General features: G+C 32.9%; 1 protein-coding gene across 1 annotated transcript; it reads left to right on the top strand.

The window, feature by feature from the left end:
- Window positions 1-5,613: 5,613 nt before the first annotated feature.
- On the top strand, window positions 5,614-6,183 carry LOC113325140. The gene has a single exon (XM_026573361.1). The coding sequence runs from the start codon at window positions 5,614-5,616 to the stop codon at window positions 6,181-6,183; it is 570 nt and encodes a 189-aa protein (XP_026429146.1).
- Window positions 6,184-20,533: the final 14,350 nt, after the last annotated feature.

Genomic DNA, 20,533 nt, shown 5'->3' with positions numbered 1-20,533 from the left:
AAAACATATATGCTATATTGACATTAACAGATTCAACTATCAAAATCCAAGGGTTTAAATACCTGCGAAAAGGACATACCGTTGAAAGTTCGTCTTTTAGATTCGTTCGGAGAGTTAAGTGGCAGATGCAAGAGATTTTTGTTTGTTTTTTCCAGACTGCAAACAAATATGCTATATTAACATCAACATATGGAACTCTCAAAACACTATATTTAAAAACCTGCAAAAAGAATTTAGACTAGTTAATGAAATTAATGTTGATAATAATACTAAAACGTGTAATATACAACCTTGCATTCAGAAGACAGCCTCCACTCTACGAAGTTGTCAATTGTTCTTGGTTCAGCAACACACGATATTGTTTAGGAATTGTATTGAGTTTAACAAGTTTACCCATATTGGGCAATATAAACTTTACATACAGTTTTCTTCTAGAATTGCACAAATGTTCACCGAAGTACTTCATAATTCGATTTCTCCTAGTCCCCTCAATTTCATAAAACCGCTGCGAAATACGAATTGGATGTTAATGGCGGAGAAAAAATTTATAACAAATATAATATTAACATTAAATATAGAATCAGTATACACATACCACTAGTTCTTCCAATAGCTTATCCCTCAACTCTGTCTTTACTTTCTTCCAGTTCAAGTGCCTGAGACCTACGTCTCGACGTACTATTACACCCATGTAACTAGCAATTTCAGATTTGCACTTCCCCTTAAAATGACCCAACTTATCAAATTCTATAACACGTTTCTGGCCATTCCAATTTTTCTTTAGCTTCTTTAGCCTTGTTAGACCTCGAACATTGTTCTCTTTAGACTCTATTTTATTCTTTGGATCCCCTATGTCTTTTTATAGTTTAAAACCCCACAATAAGAGTAAATCTGGTGTAAGAGCAAGCTCATTTTATTTAAGTCCAAAATAGAAATCAGGCTAGTATAACATGTCTAACATTACCAAGATGTTCAGAACTTTCAGAAGATTCATCATCAGAATTGGAGCTACTGCTATCAGAACTGAAGCTACCATCATCGCTATCTTCGCTTTCATCCTCTTCTCCATTCTGCAAGGCTAGAGCCTCCAAGGATGCAGTCTCATTGCCAGCATACTCATCATCATCATGATCTGGCTCCCAACTGGAATTCTTGTGTGTAGACATATCAGAAACTGCATATACATGAACATAATTAAGAAGATTTACGATTGACCCAAATATAGAACTCAAACATAATACCTAGATGTCCAACTATGGTACGGGATACTACTAACTTTGTACAAGATCTTATACATTAAGTTTTCCCTAATTATGACTTCCATACAAGATAATATACGTACATAACAACAATACGAGAAACATAAACTAAGACAAACATTCTATCCTCGGCTTATCCACATGGAAGTACTCACTCAATCCAAACGTATTATTCTCCTTCGCTTTCTTCGGCTTCAGCTGCGACAATTGCACCTGATACTAAGAGAGAAAATAATGAGCACATCTCAATGGAAATTTACACATTAAGACTGAAAATAATGAGCACGTCTCAATTGTAACATCAAAATCAAATTGAACATACATAACATCTAGGTCATTAGGGAATTAACCATCCACAACAAAACCATGAAGAGTAAAACCCATAGTATCAAAAGAAAATATTCATAACCTATAACTATTTTACCCAAGATATAAAAAACACAGAAAATGCATTTACAGAATTGTAATTAAGTAAAATCAAATTTGAGAATTATACCTTTAAGAAAACCACAATCTGATTCAGATAAGTTCCCTGTCAACAAAAATTAAACCAATTAGGAATTTTAAAAAAAAATCAAGCTTAGGGTTCCCTTTCTAGCTGAAGAGAAATCCAGAAGAAAACATACGTAAGTAAGATGAAGATGAAATTCGATGCAATTTCTTTACCAGTTTAGGGCTCTTTATATAGGCGGACAGATTCACAGCAAGCGGGAATAATCCCTCCCAAAAGGATTTTTCTTTTGATTTCATCCCTCCAAATGAAATTGTTAAGGTTCAAATCGAAAAAATATTGACCGAGATTATTCCCACTAGATGTTCTTCTTCCATTCCTTGTCAAAATATTCTTGTTTACATCAGATTTCCATCCTACGGCGATGCTGAAAATATTTCCAAAATTGCAGACAAAATCTTCTCTGAATAACCCCTAATTTTCTGCTATATCAGATTCCGAAGAATTTTTTCTTACCGAATATAGAGATGGGGATGAAGTGAGGAAGATACGCTAGATCTAAATTAGGGAGAAAACTCTTCGTTACATCGGTGACACTAAAGCCAGATTCTGAAGATAGAGTTTTACCGAGAGATAGGGATGAAGTGAGGAAGATATTGTTCTTGTTTCCATCGGTGACATCAAAGACATGCGTCTTTTTTTCTATTTTTATTTATATATTACGATAAAAAAAATTTAAGCAGCTTTGACTACAGTTGACCAATACCAATAAAAAGGGTAAATAAAATTGAAGAAAATTAAATAATAAAATTATTTTGTTATAATAAAAAATTATAATAAAAATTTAAGCAGCTTTGATTATTTTGTGAGTATAATAAAATTATATTGCTACCCAAATTTAATTAAAATTAGAGCTACAATATTTGTAACTGTTGGGGTAATTTCTGGTCTCGCTCACAATCAAGTCGGTCTTTAATTACATAATATTTTACGTTATCTGAAAGTAAATGTTATAATGGAATTGCAATGATATCTTTTCGGCAGTTTTAATAGCGCAATTCGGATTAAAATTTTGATTATAGGTTCTAGCTTTGTACATAATTTCATTATTAATTAGTAGTTTGGTTTCAAAAATAAAAAAATGATAGTACTGTGAATTCGTCATTTCAATTATAATAAATCGATAATAATTTGAGTATTTATGATGAAAATTTGATCGAGTTGGAACGAGTTCGAGTAAAATTAAAGAAACTGGAACGTCATCCTTTCGAATTCAAGCGATTTGCATCAAAATTTAGTTACATAATCAAGACTCATCACTTAATTGAAAATTTGATCGAGCTGGAGCGAGTTCGAGTAAAATTAAAGAAACTGGAACTTCATCCTTTCGAATTCAGACGATTTGCGTCATAATTTAGTTACATAATCAATACTCGTCACTTAATTGAAGATTTGATCGAGTTTGAACAAGTTCGAGTAAAATTGAAGAAACTGGAACTTCATATTTTCTAATTCAGGCGATTTGCGTCAAAATTTAGTTACATAATCAAGACTCGTCACTTAATTGAAAATTTGATCGAGTTGGAACGAGTTCGAGTATAATTGAAGAAACTGGAACTTTATCCTTTAGAATTCAGGAGATGTGGGTCATAATTTAGTTACATAATCAAGACTCGTCACTTAATTGAAGTTTTGATCGAGTTTGAACAAGTTCGAGTAAAATTGAAGAAACTGGAACTTCATCCTTTCGAATTCAGACGATTTGCATCATAATTTAGTTACATAATCAAGACTCGTCACTTAATGGAAAATTTGGTCGAGCTGGAGCGAGTTCGAGTAAAATTAAAGAAACTGGAACTTCATCCTTTTGAATTCAGACGATTTGCGTCATAATTTAGTTACATAATCAATACTCGTCACTTAATTGAAAATTTGATCGAGCTGGAGCGAGTTCGAGTAAAATTGAAGAAACTGGAACTTCATCCTTCCGAATTCAGACAATTTGCGTCATAATTTAGTTATATAATCAAGACTCGTCACTTAATTGGAAATTTGATCGAGATGGAGCGAGTTCGAGTAAAATTAAAGAAACTAGAACTTCATCCTTTCGAATTCAGACGATTTGCGTCATAATTTAGTTACATAATCAATACTCGTCACTTAATTGAAAATTTGATCGAGCTGGAGCGAGTTCGAGTAAAATTGAAGAAACTGGAACTTCATCCTTCCGAATTCAGACAATTTGCGTCATAATTTAGTTATATAATCAAGACTCGTCACTTAATTGAAAATTTGATCGAGATGGAGCGAGTTCGAGTAAAATTAAAGAAACTAGAACTTCATCCTTTCGAATTCAGACAATTTGCGTCATAATTTAGTTACATAATTAATACTCGTCACTTAATTGAAGATTTGATCGAGTTTGAACAAGTTCGAGTAAAATTGAAGAAACTGGAACTTTATCTTTTCGAATTCAGGCGATTTGCGTCAAAATTTAGTTACATAATCAAGACTCGTCACTTAATTGAAAATTTAATCGAGTTGGAACGAGTTCGAGTATAATTGAAGAAACTGGAACTTTATCCTTTAGAATTCAGTTGATGTGGGTCATAATTTAGTTACATAATCAAGATTCGTCACTTAATTGAAGTTTTGATCGAGTTTGAACAAGTTCGAGTAAAATTGAAGAAACTGGAACTTCATCCTTTCGAATTCAGACGATTTGCATCATAATTTAGTTACATAATCAAGACTCGTCACTTAATTGAAAATTTGGTCGAGTTGGAGCGAGTTCGAGTAAAATTAAAGAAACTGGAACTTCATCCTTTTACCCAAATCTCCTTAACCCTTTCCCACTCGGTCGAGTAATGATCATATAACCAAACAAATTACAGAAATAGATGAATCAATTATTATTTTACGGATACATGTATTGAAAATGTCAATTTGCTAAAAATAATCACGAAATCTAATATGAGGTAATTCCTTATCGACAAGTTAAATATTACAAATTTGAATCACAATGGAGGTTCTGTAAATTGATCCACATTGCAAATTTTTGACAACCTTCATTCTTCACCCAATTCGCCAACATATATCAAATGTGATCCACATAGTATTTATTCGACCAATAAGAATCACATATGCACTCATAGAATGCATACGGATTCACACCACATCATAAAGGTAAACTTGCCGCCACAATTTCGTTTGGCGCCCAATAATTTTTAGGGGAAAAAACATAGCGGCAATTTTGGCGCGCTAGTAACAATATTTGGGCTTCTCTATTCGGCTTCATCACATCTCTCCATAAACCGCCAAACCAAGCATCTTCGGAAGCTCCGCATTTTTTTTTTTATTATTTATCAAAAACATCTCTTTCTTGAAAAGCCAGAATCTTATGCCTGGTTTCTAAGTCAAAACTTACCTTCTTCATATTTTCAACTCTCTGCTTTTCACTTTATTGCAGTTTCTCCTGGTGGTTTCATCTAAGGTCTCTTCTTGTTAGTGATTGCGATTTAGGGATTTTTCATTAATTTTTCTTAGAAATTTTTATTTGTTTGGATTTTGATGAATTAGGTTTCGATTCTCTTATCTATTTGTATTGCTAATCAGGCTTTGTTATGTTTTATATTATTTGGTCTAATTCATTATTAGGGTTGATGCTTCGATTTCATTATCTTCCAAAAGAAATATTTAATAGATTAATTTGTTATTCAAGTTCTGGCTTTTCAGATGTATGTTGAGATATAAACCAATCCATGATAACAAAAATTGAATTTTATGTAATTTAATTGAGTTTAAATGGTACTTTGTTTTGAAAGTTTTGTCTGTTCCGTTGGCTTGGCTATGCACGAAACGCACAATAAACTCCATCTTTGTTCATCTTCGCTTCACGGAAAGATGAAGCAAGTTTGTTTCTATTCGTCTTTGGTGTTCATTCTTCTTGTTATTCTCGTGAACTTTCATGGAGGTCATGTTCATGGTGCTGGTCTAATAAATACTGCATGTAAGAATGCGGTAACAGAGTTTCAAGAAAAGGTAACATATAGTTTTTGTGTAGCATCTCTGGAAGCCAACCCTAAAAGTAAAAATTATGGTATTGAAGACCTTGCTGTATTAGCATATGAACATGCTACGGAGAAAGGAATTTCGGTTAATTCATACATCCATCAGCTTTTGAAAGATGGAAAACAAAGTTCAGATGTAATGGTCCGTTTGAAAGGTTGCTCGCGGGATTATAAGGATATTGGCAGTCTTATGAAAGATGCAACTAGATCCTTCCGTGGTGGAGATACTGAAGGTGGCGCGACAGGACTGGATACTGTCGAGAATATTGTGCTTTCATGTCAAGGACGTTTTGATGGTGGATTCACTTCTCCATTGGCAAAAGAAGATAGTGAATTCCTTCAACATATTTATATTTCATATACGATTACTGAGATGATTCAGGCCCTTTGGCCTCCTGCTTAAGGGTCCCCTCTTATCTCTGGGAACTAATTTGATCTCTTTTTCTTTAGGTACTTTCAGCTTATTTGTTTTTCGTCAGCATCTAATGGCATGTGATTTCTTATTTTAAATTACTTCAGTTTTCTCTTAAATAAGGATCTTAATAAAATTTTCACATACGATTTTTTACACCCGTCATAGTAGACGCTCTTAGTTCTCTTTGTATTAAGGGGACACGAGTACCGCATGTTTATTGTTAAACTAAACGGAAAATGGGTCATTTGTCCAAAAAAATTTAAAACATGGTCCAGATAGTTGAGAAAAAATTAGTATGGATGGAATGGACACAAAAAAATAGGAAAGATGAAACTGGATTCATCCTGGCTTAAACTTAAAAAATAGAGGGTGAAACTGGATGCATCCTGATGTAAATTAAAAATAAGATGAAAATGGGTAAGATGAATAGTATCAAATCTAGATGTCTTTTTCACCCAAAAATTATTGATTTTGGTCTTTTTAACCAATTTTGTGTAAACTAATATACTACGAGGGCCATTAACATTGAGCCGTAATTCCTAGACTAAACTTTGTTAATTCTCGCCAAATCTCTTTATGGAGACTGGAGAGCTTGGATCTAACAATTGTATAAATGATAAACGAAAGCTCGTCGAAATCAATTGAACCGATGATACACCGTACAAATGCTCATGGTTGGTTATTGTGATGATCTAACCAAAATGCGAGCAGCACAAGAACAATTTTGTTTTCTAAGCCTGACCTGACCAATTTTGCGGAGCTCCCTGACTTGGGAACTATTAGTTGTTGGAAGAAACAAAGCTAGGACTAGTTGTTCATATGTTTTTCCTCTTCCTCGAAATCCTCTAATATTTGCCGTAGGTGTCTGTACTAAAAAAAGTCTATTGGCAATTGGGTTGTATCTTTTATGCTTATTTTTAATAAGCACTTCATAAAACTTTACTTTTGTCGATTAAAAAGAAGAAAAAAAAATCCTATAACACAGAATCCTCCAATATTTCTAAGAAATAAAAAATTATCTTGTTAGAAATGTCTTTCTTAATAGTATAAAATTTCTCATGTTCCAAGTATCTTGTTAATAGGATTTCTCTTGCTAGAGGAATCTTCTTAAATATAAGAATAAACATTTTGTAGCAAAAAAAAAGGAATAAACATTAAAAAATTTGCAAGTTTTGTAGTAGAATAATAAGGGAAAAAGGAAAAGCCAGAAAAGAGAAGGATTTCTATTTATTAGCCTATTACATAGGTAAAGTATCCTTTATAACATTAAAAAATTTGCAAGTTGATCACTTTACTCCGTTGAAGTTGACTAGTTGCTTCACCACTCTTAAGGCATAAAATTTTCGTGGGAAAGATAATAGCCTTAGTTGGGAAATTATATTCCCGGTGTTTGTTGTTGTCTCATTAAAAACCTTGCCGAGTAACAAAACCCTGTGGGAAATAGCAACCTCGGTGAAGGAAAATAGTTCAAAACACCGTTAGATGCTCCCCTTGATGTAAAATAATTTTCGTTAGTCTAATGCATTCAAAAGAAGTTTATCACACTTTACTTTGGTGACTTGAATGTTTATAAGAACATGTTGATTTTGGAAGTTACGTTGCTTAAGAGAATATCGCGTTTCATTTCTTTGTTTCAGATATTTTCAATAATATCAACGCGATCTTTATGTCTTCAATGTTCAACATACTTGGTGTTTTTAGTGTTGTCTCGCTAAAAACCTTGTCGAGTAACAAAACCCTTTTGGAAAAATTATTCTCGATTGAAGGGAAAAAGAGTACAACACATCTTCAATCTCGAAGTAAAATATGTCGACATCATATCCTCGGATCCTCTCCCTGATGTCGGCATATCCCCTTAATTACTTTCAGAGTTTTTCCAGACAGTTTATTTAGTCATGTACTTTTCGAAAATGAATATCAGTAATGACTTAGAAAATAGTTTACCATATGTCCCCTGATTACTTTCGTTGGAGAAGAGATTATTGTTCCTTTATAATCAACAACATTTTGATTGCAGTTCCTTTAGGGTTCATTTTTATGTCTTTGTTGGGATAAAACAAACTCATGTCAATGGTTACTTTTAAGTACATGATTACATTTATTGGACCATTCCAATGACGTTGCGTTGGCGCTGAGCTATATCTAGCTAACAAGTTTCATGAGGATGTAATATTTAATCGAGTATATTACTATACTAAGTAAAACAATGCGTATATTGTACTTAGATATGTGAATTTCATCCCAACACATCTTCGTCATCTTCCTTTAGAAGAAATGGTCACTTACTTACATTTGAACCTCGAGTAATCATGGGAGAGCTATTAGGATGCATGTCTTTATTAAATTTCCTGACAACTTTAGACATATGAAAACTGGTGGAATGACATACCACAAGCTCAGTATTCGGTCGAGCTTTGCCCAGATTTTTAATCTCAAATTTGGATTTCTAATAGCTTTTAAGGTCTCTTATTACATGAAGAGTAACCATCATGTCTGTACCATCGACATAGGTAGATACAACTCCAAATCAGGAACTTTCTTGTGAATACGCAAGGAAAAATAACTTACTTATCTATATCCTCCAAATCAAATAGCCACTTAGACGGGTATACCATATCCGCTTGATTGCTTCTATCTATAAGTGAGCGTTCTATCTAATTGTAAACACACTATGTGGTTTAGAGTCACTTGATTTGGATAACAAAAGTCTATCAAGTACTTTTGTAAATATCTTTTATCTCTTGATTCTGTCAGAGATATGTAACAACCACATACATATACTGCATTTCAAGTCCTTTTGAAATTACCAAGCTAACTGAGTAACCGAAAAAATATGAATTTCATTACAAAACAATTCCAGGTCTTTGTGAGAAACCACGCGCAACAAGGCGAATATTTATACTTTAAGACTTCTTTCTTCTCATTATGCTTTATGACAAATTAATCATGTATGTCCAGTAGGCTTTACACTTGGTTAGTTAGCACTACCACACCAAATACATGTATATTTGTCAAAGAGCCAAGTTCTACCTGGATTATATAGGCTAAATATGCTATTCGTTGACATTAAGAAACAAAGAGCAGGGTTCGATCTCATCTTGCTCTATTTCCTTAAGCAAGTGTATATGAAATTAATCATCAATATGCTCGCGTGATCTTCCATTGACTCATGCGCATTTTCATAATCCACTTTGAACATATTCAGAGACAATCTTATGACATGATTTCTGATGATTTAAGTAAGTTGTGCCTTCCTCACCTACTTCCTTTCTAGGTGATGATTGATCAAACGAAGTGGTCTCTCTAACTTCCTTTATGAAGCCACGACCTAAACCATACTTCCACTGAGTGTAGTTGTGACACCTTAGTCTATGGTATATCATTTATTGAAGATTTGTAACCTTGTAGGTAAGTTTGCAGCTGGTATGTCTGATCTCGTCACTTTAGCGACATCAATGTAAATTCTGAAAATCGATTATTCTTTCACTTCACATTTACATTTGTGGAGTATAAGAATCAGTATGAGACACAGTAGGAACACACCACAACAATTCCCATCGTTTCCTTAGAAAATACTTTTTCTTATCTCCCCCTAATGACGGCAAGACTGTCTCATTAAAGTGATAACCCGCAAATCTAGTGGTTAGAGATCTCCTGCCAAAGTTTTTAAAATGCGGATAATTGTTGGAAATTCTTGTCCAACATAATCACTTAATCATTTCGATGTCCCATCATAGTACGATGTGGAGTCTAAGGGGACATATATAGTGCAACAAAAATATGTAAGAACGAAAAATGTGAGGCTTATATCCAATCCCCAATTGGTACGCAAAGAATGGTTGACCAATTGTGAGTCTAAAAAGAATTAGTGAAGATGTATGTAATATTGCTTATTCCCCAAGCAGTTAAAGGTAGGTTTGTACGCGTAACCATGCCTTAGGCACCATATGTAACCTTTGATGATAACCTTTGCGAAACCATAGGGTATAGGATGCTCGACATTGATCCTAATAAACATGCAATAACCGTCAAGTCCTTTTGATGTATACTCTCTAGCATTTACAAGGGGTAGCGAGTCCTTACATGTATAATGTGTGCTAGTAGTTTCCAAACTCAACATTGCTTGGGAACTATAACTAGTCCAAAATGTCAAAAAATCCACGAGATCCATAAGTCACTTTATTGGTCCGCATCCTGCATGAATATTTTTCTAAATATCACCTCGTTTTCTTTGTAATATGTATTGTTTACCATTTGCATCTTAGGATGGTTTCGGTCCCATTTTAATGAAGGCTTTGTGAAATGATATGCTCTCTTACATAAAGAATAACGGGAAGGATAATTGTGCATCTAGTTCTTTAGAGAACACTTATTGAGAGATATGTTGTTACTTCGCATTTTTTCAATATTTTTCCCGTTGATATATACCACATATACAAATTACGGAATAATCCAACGGTTAAATTATACAAAACTTAGGTTTTTTGACGTTGTTATAATCAAGGTTTCCTAAACGAAGACAGTTCTACTAAAATCGGAATTTTGAGATTGCATCATATTCCGATTTGATTGAAATTTTCAAAGAATAAATAAAGACTAATTTGGTTGAACATACAAAACTTTTATGAAAATATAACGGTGAAATCTATACGTTTGATAATCATGCTTTCGTGGAACTCTAATATATACTATGAAAAACGAAATTTCTTTGTTCAAAAGAAATACCTGGTAACCGTGCAAAAATAAAATAAAATATCAACCGATTCAATTTAGCTCTGCGGTATAGCTTCGTGCATGATAACTTTTTGTAGTAGAATGATAGGGGAAAAAGGAAGAGGCAGAGAAGAAAATGATTTTTATTGATTAACCTATTACATAGGTAAAGTATCCTTTATATACATGTAAACAGAAACTCTTAGACTTCTAGTTGGATCGCACACCCATGAAACGTAGTCCCTACAACAGCAAGTATTTTATTTTCTTTTGTATGTATGATTTTCTGTATATTTATGGTACATAACAACCTTACACAAATCTCATAAGGTAATATAAAAAGACACTAGTTCGTTCTATTACTAGCAATTTCCATTAGTTAGATATATATCCGTATCAAACAAAAATCTGTACACACACGTGTGAACCTTACAATTCTAGAACATATTAGTACTTCTTTTTCTGCTTTGTTTCACCGAAATGATGAATCAACTTTGCTTCTCTTCCTTGTTCATTCTTCTTGTTCTTCTCATGAACTCTCACGTTCATGGTGCAACCAATGGTGGTCTACTAATTACTGCACATAAGAACGCAGTAGCAGAGAATCCGGACATAAACTATAGTTTTTGTGTTTCATCTTTAAACTTCTGATATTTACACACTTGGTGTAGTATCATATATACTACAATGAAAGAAAAATTAATTAAATTCCATACATCAATAAACTTTTGAAAGATCGAAAACAGAGTCCCGGTGTTTTTCTTTTGATTTTGAAGGTTGAATTTACAAAAATAAAAATGTAATAAGGCTCCAAGCACCCATTTTAGAAATTACAAAGTTGAGCCCATGGCCCTCTCCCAAAGGGAGTATCACATTTTTTGTTATAAATTTCAGTTATCTCGTATTTATCACAACTTTCCAGTGTGTTATTAGAGTACGTTTGGATGGTTTCTCAAAGATTATGCGGGTATTGATAGAGTTATGGACAATGCAATCTGGTCTTTCCAGGGTGGAGATTGAATAACTGCCGCTTGCCAGGTGTGCTATATCCCCATGCCAACAACTGTTTGATGGTGGACTCACTTCTCCTTTGACAGAAAAAGCAAACGAATTTAGTTAACAAACTTTTATTTCATTTACGTTGACTGAGATGACAACGGCTGTTTCGCCTCCTCTTTAAGGATCTTTCTCTTATCTCTCTGTGGACTATTATGTGATTTTCTAAGTATAATACTCTATAAAATCGGGATTTGTAGTACTTCATGTGTCGACCAAAATGGTAACTAACATGTTTCTTAATAAATCCTGGAATGCGAATAGTATCAACAGTTGTGCCTATAAGAGCATGAAGTAATATCTTCATATCTGACTCAATCAGGGAATCATTATTGTCTTGAGGTGATACTTGTTGTGGAGAATCCCCAACTTTTCGGTAATGACCATAAATAGGTGTTGTGGCTTGTATCTCTGTATATGTTTCATCACAATTATAGAATAGACCTTAATAAGCTTGTCTCTTGTCTTGTTGCTCTCTAGACAAGCGACGAATATGTGGTGGAACATACAGTAGGTTGAGTGGTGGGTACAGAAGTATAAGGAAGTGGTTTGTCTGTAATTTGGTGGATGAGATGGTATATATTTGTCTTTTGAAAATTAGGTGAAAATATGTTGAAATATGTGGTGGTTGTAGGTTGTTTGTAAGTTGGAGGTTTTTATTGTTGGTGTTGTTGAAATGAAAGAGAACTTTCTTGTAAACGTGTTTATAGAAAGCCTGAGATAGGATGGTGGGTTTATGCATCTCAATTGAATGTTTGATAACATCTTTCAAACCACTCGAAGAACTCATAACAAAATAGTCCTCTTAAAGGGATGGGTTGTTCTAAAGCATTGAAGCCTTGAGTTGTTCAATATTTTCAAAATATTCTTCAACAGAGTTGATTCGTGAAAGTTTATTGGAACAGCCAACGAAGTTTTCATTAGCTAAATCCGCAAATCTTTTACAGATAGAAGTAGAAAATTCAAACTAAGGGATAGTTTGTTTACCTGTCTGGAAATCTTGAAACCAAGATTCATCTTTTCCATCCAGGTGAATAGAAGCTAGCTCAGTTTGTTCATGTTCCTGCACGCCCTTCAAATGGAAATAACGTTCACACTTACGGATCCAGCTGCGAGGATTGTCATCATGAAATTTAGGGAAATCGAATTTGGGTGTTTTGCCACTAGCTTCAAAGAGAGGTGTGGTCATTGGTTTCAAAATGTATATTTACCAAGTCTGTTGGAAGTACCCATAAAAGCGCTCTAAAAGCGCTCGGAAAACAAAAACGTCCTTTAGGCACTCTTAAATGATGAAATATTGCTCAAAAACCGAGGACCATGTAACGTAGTCATATGTCTTGAACGTTGGCCCTTTTCCCATCAAAATACACTACTCTTGACCGATTTTACGAAACTCAAAATTGCCATAAGTGATTAAAATTAGGTATAATAACGGCTAAAAACGGTGACAAAGGTAGTATGAACATCATGGAATTTCCATAACCGAAAATATTCAAAAGATATGCAGTAAAGCACATAAATTCTTTATTATGAATTCCAACCAATATCCAACTGTAAACCCGAAATCTTAATGGACAACTCAATATTATATAGCACTTAAATAATATATATATCCAGGGATATGTTTTGATTGGTATTAAAAAAAACATATTAACTTCGAAAATCTCAAAAAAGTATCTCTACTATTTTTGGTTTGGTATCTTACCTTGAGTATTAAGGTATATCTTTGAACAATAAAGAAATAAGATTTTCAACACATGTTCAAATTACTCATTATGTTGACATCTTGAACCATTCTATTTTGCAAACCCAATTTCTAAATTACACAAACCCTAAAGTTTGTGTGACTTATAAAAATCGGTTTTGTCTATTGGGATCGGTTCTATCATGATACCTAAAGCAAGTTAGGATCGGTTCTACCTTCACTCCTAATATAGGTAGGGATAGGTTCTACGAAACAAGGTTATGAGCCTTGCGAGCCTCAAGGTTTTGGCAAAAACATGATATTGTGGGGACGGGATTTGAACCCGTGACCTCAAGGTTACGAGCCTTGCGAGCTACCAAATATAACTCCCAACATAAGCTAGGATCGGTTCTACCTTGATTCCATATATAGGTTAGGATCGGTCCACACTTAACATCTTCAATGAAAACCGAGACCATAATCCTTCTGATTTCCTTTCGACTACGAAACAAGTTCGTATGTCTACTTCCTTAAACTTATGTAATTAAACATAGTTTTCTAGGTATAAAATCAAACTTATGTTCACTACATAATCTAGTAACGAGTTACAAAGATTATGTCGATGTTGCAATTACGAAGTCCAAAATATAAGCATTATGCTTCGTAATTCAATATACGGATATAAAGCCCTTATCACTTATTAATATATTGTTCCTTGATACTTTAATCACAATATGATGATGATCAAGTATATGGCGGTGGTTATAATGGATTTTTTTATGTACGGTTAAGGGTCATGGTGCCACTATATACGTTTTGAGAATTGGTAAAATAATTAATTAGAATCTCTCTCATTGCTCATATTTGGTCCTTTTTGTTCTTTTGAGATATAATTGAGTAATTAAAAATAATTTTCTTTTTCTTTTGAATATTTCATCTCTATTTGTAGTGCTTTTCACCATTTTGGGTGAGTTTCTATTCGTTTTATGGGCGGTTTATTCAATTCTTGATCGGTGGTTCGTACATTGTTATTCTCGACTCAAGAACATCGATTATTCAACACGGTCTTGATTTAAATTCATATTAAATCCAAGGGATTTAGGGCATATGGTTTTGTTTGGAGATACAAGATTATAGGGAAAATACTCCTTTCTTTTAGGATCATCTCTTATTGAAGAAGAAGAAGAAGAAGAAGAAGAAGAAGAAGAAGAAGAAGAAGAAATTAACATTAAATACTTGGAATCGATTCCATATTATACCATTATTCTATACAAAAATTGAATATCTTTGCGGTTTATGGTTTTTTTCTCTTTGCGATATATATACTTGCAATTGATATCTTCAATTGTATTAGTCATCTTGTATTTTGATGTTTATTATTCTTGTAAGCGATCATATAATCACTATTTTGATTTGAATAATTTAAATAGGTTGACTGAGAAAAAAACAAAAAATAACTTTGTATGCCTTTGGACTTCAAATAAATATATAACAATGAAAATTAAGTTGTGATTCCATGTAACAAACTAAACAAACGAAAACCTAGAAAGACAAAGTACTAGTCAAACAGTTTTAAAATATCTATGTAGGATTTTACATTTTGAAATGCAAAGATTATCACATGGATCACATATATTATTAGAAAAGAGTTTCAAACGAGTCGCACATAAGAAACATGAAAATTTTGGAGACTTGTATACCATGTAAGATGTTTATTATATATTATACGTAAATATAATATGTTAACAGTTCACTTTTTTAAAATTATAGGAAAATTAACTAAGATAACATTTCATACAAATATATTTGGAAAGAACTTATTTAAGATATGTTTCTTGTAGCCTGGGTTCAAAACGTCCTGATACTACAAGGCATACATTAAGATTATAGGGAAAGAACTTACAACTCTATACATAAAATGCTCCAAGGAATGATCAACATTGAAATACATCACATATCCTAGCAAAACCCCACAAATACTTGAGATCTCTATATTCGATCATATGTCTAATCTAAAACAAAAAAACGAAACAGGTGATTACAGAACACTAACAATATGCTCAAATCACTGATACGATTAAGTGGCTTCAAAATCAGAACAAACACAAATTTATTTTTCTAGAAATTCATTAAAATGCATGAGGCATAGAAAAAAATGTACATATTTAATTATGAACTTACAATATAGGTATAGTACCCAATCTTCTCTTTAATCTTCACCTCTTGACCTCAAACAAACACAAAATTGTAATGTTTTCCTCATTTACTCCCTTCAAGTTTGAAGACTGATAATATACTGAAATCGAATCATACTAGAAATCATTAAAATGGATATGATAAAGAAAAATAAATGTACAAATTACTTCTGAGGACTTATTATATTGTGTAGTGCTGAGATCTTCTTTTCTATCTTCTCCTCCTCTACTCCCTTTGAACTCAAACAAACTGGATTTGTAAGAGATCAAGCTTTTAAAAGGCTATTTAAATGTCATAAATCTCTTGCCAACTATAGAAACAAGAAAGGAACAGGGAAGGTGGGAGGAGGGGGACTTAGGGTGTAGCTAGAATAACCAGAGAACTAGGTTGACCTTAGGAAGGGTTAAGAGCATGATCATGAATCGAATCATTTATGAATCATTGATTCTGTCATTCATCTTCAGAAAGTTGGTAAAGTACATGTATAACAAATTTCATTTTCGCTTCATTTCGCATTTAACCAGAATTTGAATTCAAGTTGCTTCATCAATGTTGACGATATTGATTACTTCCTATATAACATAGGATTGGTGTACTTTGCATGGGTTCGATCACGCTACTTAATTTGGTGTTGAAAATGAGACTGATAGATATATATAGACTTACGTATAGAGTCGTAAGTCCTACTACAGGGAATACATCAAGGTTCCCTGGAACTTATTTAAGATATGTCAACCTAACCTCAGGCACGTCGAAGAAGTATTTTCACGACCTAGCACTCTTCCTTCGACGTTAATATAAGTGAAAAAAGGATCGTAGTTGGTTTTGCTTGTTTGAAGCTGATTCTTTTAAAATGAATACCTCTGCAACCAACTATGGGACTGCATTTTAGTGAGATCACTGACGCCGTTCGAACGTCGACTGTGCCTCTCAAGTCCTCATATGTGATATTAGAAATTCTCACTATAGTTACCTTCACAAGCAAAAAAATAAAAGAGTATAAATATGTTAGATGAAAACACCACAAATAAGACCTTAACACTGTAATAAGCTGAAACAGACTAGTATTAACATACTGTAACAACATAGAAAACCAGCATCTTATGTAGCAAGAAAACTACATATGATTTGTACAAAATATATAAATTGTAGTACAAGGAAATATAACATAACTAACCTTAGTTAACTTTCATTAACATGTCTTTTTTATCAACTTTTATTTCCTCACATTACTTATTGATGGATGTAACTTATCTTTCTCGTAGTTGACTTTCATGTCTTATTAACCCAACATAAGAAAATTTAAGAAATATCCATTCGTGTATTCTTATATATACAAACTCTATAAAAAAATTATAATCTATTTATTTAGATATGCCTATTTCAATATTTATCATCATATCTCTAATCTCATTTCTAAGAAGGATCCATCACGAGATTTTTGTAACGCTTTTTCTTCTTCTTCCTGGGCTTCTTTCGGTTCTGAAATCCTTGTTTTGGAGGCATACCTATAATAACTTAGTAAACAAGATCACTGAATGATATATCTTGAGTCAATTGAAAATTATAATTGTAACTACTAGAGGTAACATGCAACTTATGACGTCCAACTAGTAACAATTAGTTATACAATTCTTTATTGTTAAAGCCAATATGCTTAATTTTCATCATTATGGTAAGTGTTGTTGTGACTTGTGTTAATTTTATATATTTTATTCTTTCAATTTTATGGAACATTTCATTTAATTGGATTGAGGTTCATAAGAACTCCATACCTATTTTTTATCAAGCATCAAACATATCAATTTGAGTATCAGTAATATAAATTTTTATCTATATAATCAATCAACCATATAAAACCAAAATTTTGATACCTATAATATATCATCCATATAGAACTAAGAATCTTAATGCCTATGATCAATTGACCATATGAATCTATCAAAGAATCAATCAAGTATCTATAATCAATAATCCTAATTATAATGAAATAATAATAACTATAATTTTTCCTTTTTAACGATTACAAACAAAGATTGCTCTTATTTTAGTCCATTCAACTCTAAAGTAACAAGGTTTGTTTCTTAAAAAATAAAGTAATAAGCATAAAACTATTAAAGTTCTAGTACAATTAAATTTTTGTATCCAAATTCTATCCAAAGGTCTCACATGAGTCCCTGGTTATCACTTTGTGCAGGAAAGTGAAAGTTGTATTTTTTTGCCCCCAAAGCCTTGTAGCCTTTAAGTGGGTCTTTCCCTTCTTTCCTATTAGGCAAGGCACTTGGCCTATCTCTATTATTGGCATTCGAGTATTATATTTCTATCCTTAAGGAAAAATTCGCACCACTTTAGTGTTAGTGGGTCTTGCTTCCGAAACGTGTCCCAATATACAATGATCTTTCTTCGTCATGTATAAGCACTCCAAACTCAAGGAAACGAAAAACCAAGTTTAGTGTTTATCTCTCTCAATACTATGAAAAAATAATGCTAGTGAAATCAATTATGGTTTGTTCTTTTCTTCTATCTAAAACGAAATATGATTGCGATTATATACATGATTTGGTGATTCTTCGAAAAGAACAAAGTATCGAGAGTAATATCTCTTGGAAACAGTCGCTTTATTGAAGGTGATGCCTTTGAATCACAGGCATGTGCAACCAACTAACATACTATATTTTTTTGAAATCAGTGACGACGTTATGACATCAATTGTTCCAATCAAGAAGTGTAGTGAAGATTACTAAATCAAAGATGTAGTTGAGTATAAAGACTCTTTCGTAATCAATAAAAAATCCATTGTATCGATTATATCAACTAAGATTAAGATTACCGAAATAATCAATCTTAGTTTGTAACCTATCAAAGTATATTTCAAAGAGAAACAGAAAGATAAATCACTGATCTATACAACTAGCTTAAAAGTATATACAAGATAAACAAGCTTGTTGGATCTCATTCAATCAAGTGCGCAAGAAGTATTACAACGATCAGAATACCAAAAAAAAATATAGTCTTCATCCTTCAAAGTACTCGCGCAAACAACTTGATTCCACTTATGATCGATCACGCTCAAGAATGAACTCTGTTAACAATCACAAGTCCTATCATCTTCAGATCTAGATAAAATAAACCGAATATGAAGTCGTCGATCCTTGAGCTAGTTCGAGTGACCTTATCATAAGAGAATGATCACAACATTAGCAAACTAGACCTATCAAGGTTCAACACATCGTTAATCAATCATATGAATAATCGAAAACTACATAGAAACACGTCCTACTTTCCCACCAATGGTACCACTAGAAGATTCTTGATCTCAAAAAAGTCTTTCAAAGGAGCGTTGGTAAGAGATTTCACCTAATTAGGATACACTCCTTTCTAGCGAGTATTACGATGATTCTGTTAGTGGACTTCCTCACTCAAACTTAAAGTTCCATGTGTTCTGGGACAAGTTTGCAAGAAAGAAAAATTTCATAATTTATAATCACAATGGTTGTTAGGACAACAAGGAATTACCAAATTCGGAAATATGAAAGATGTTTATTAAATGCATGCCCATTTTCAGTTTTCTAAATATTAGAACTGTAATCCAACTAATATACCGAAAACTCTCTTGGATGATAATCAATATTAGATAGCATAAAATATACTTTGCTAATATAGTAATATAAATGGTACATAAAGTTTGAGTATTACAAAGATATTTAGAATATTTTTGTTTGGGGTCTCACCTTAAGTATTGAGGAATATCCTTGAAGATTAGGTAATAAGAGTTTAGCACATGTTCAAATACTATGTTGACATCTTGTAAACTTTCTAAATTAACCAAATCATATTCGCGATAGAAATTAAAACCCTAGCTAAGTTAGTAAACCTAATCGAAATACATCGTATTTGGTTAACATTAAAGGTCGTTCCTGGTAGAGATCCTTGGGATAGGTCCTAATATAAATCCTTGTTTAAGGGGTTGGTTCTAAAATAAACCATTTGATTCTTTTCAACTACGAAACAAGTTTCGCAAGTTTACTTTCTTAAACTCGTATAGTTAAACATAGTTTTCTAGATATGGAATCAACCCGAAAGTTAAACCCACTAACTAGTAACGAACTATTAGATAGTTTTATGTCGAATCTATGAAGTTTAAAAGACAAATGTTATATTTTGTAATCCAATGTACCAATGTTGTGTAAAACTAGTATATACTTCCTCGACTCTTTGACCATAATGGAATAATATTAAATATACAATATACATTTTGTATGTTATGTTTTCAATCTAAACAACTTGAAAGAAACATAGATAAAAATGGAAACAAGTCAAGTTTGTATTACTAACCTCGAAAAAAAAGATGATGTGTTCGGTGATACAAATACGCCTTCAGGTTCTTCAGAGTAACACGAGCAAGTCTCAACATTTATATTGTTCCTAGTCTACCTAATGATCAAGTAGCCTCAAATTTTTGGATCTAAAATATGACAACCAAACTTGACATACCAACACTTGGTGTTTTTACCCGAGTAATAACACATTGGTTAACCACTCAGTGCATGAGGTGTACTAGTGCAGATCAAGGCCACAACATAATGATACGCAATGGTGCACCATTTTCTCAAAAGTGACTGTTTCAAATTGGTTATTAGCTTTACACATGCCAAAGATATATGCATGGATTTGGTCACGTAACACGGA

This window comes from Papaver somniferum, chromosome 11 (assembly GCF_003573695.1).
Source record: "Papaver somniferum cultivar HN1 chromosome 11, ASM357369v1, whole genome shotgun sequence".
Classification (NCBI taxonomy): Eukaryota; Viridiplantae; Streptophyta; class Magnoliopsida; order Ranunculales; family Papaveraceae; genus Papaver; species Papaver somniferum.
This window is presented reverse-complemented; position numbering and strand designations above follow the sequence as displayed.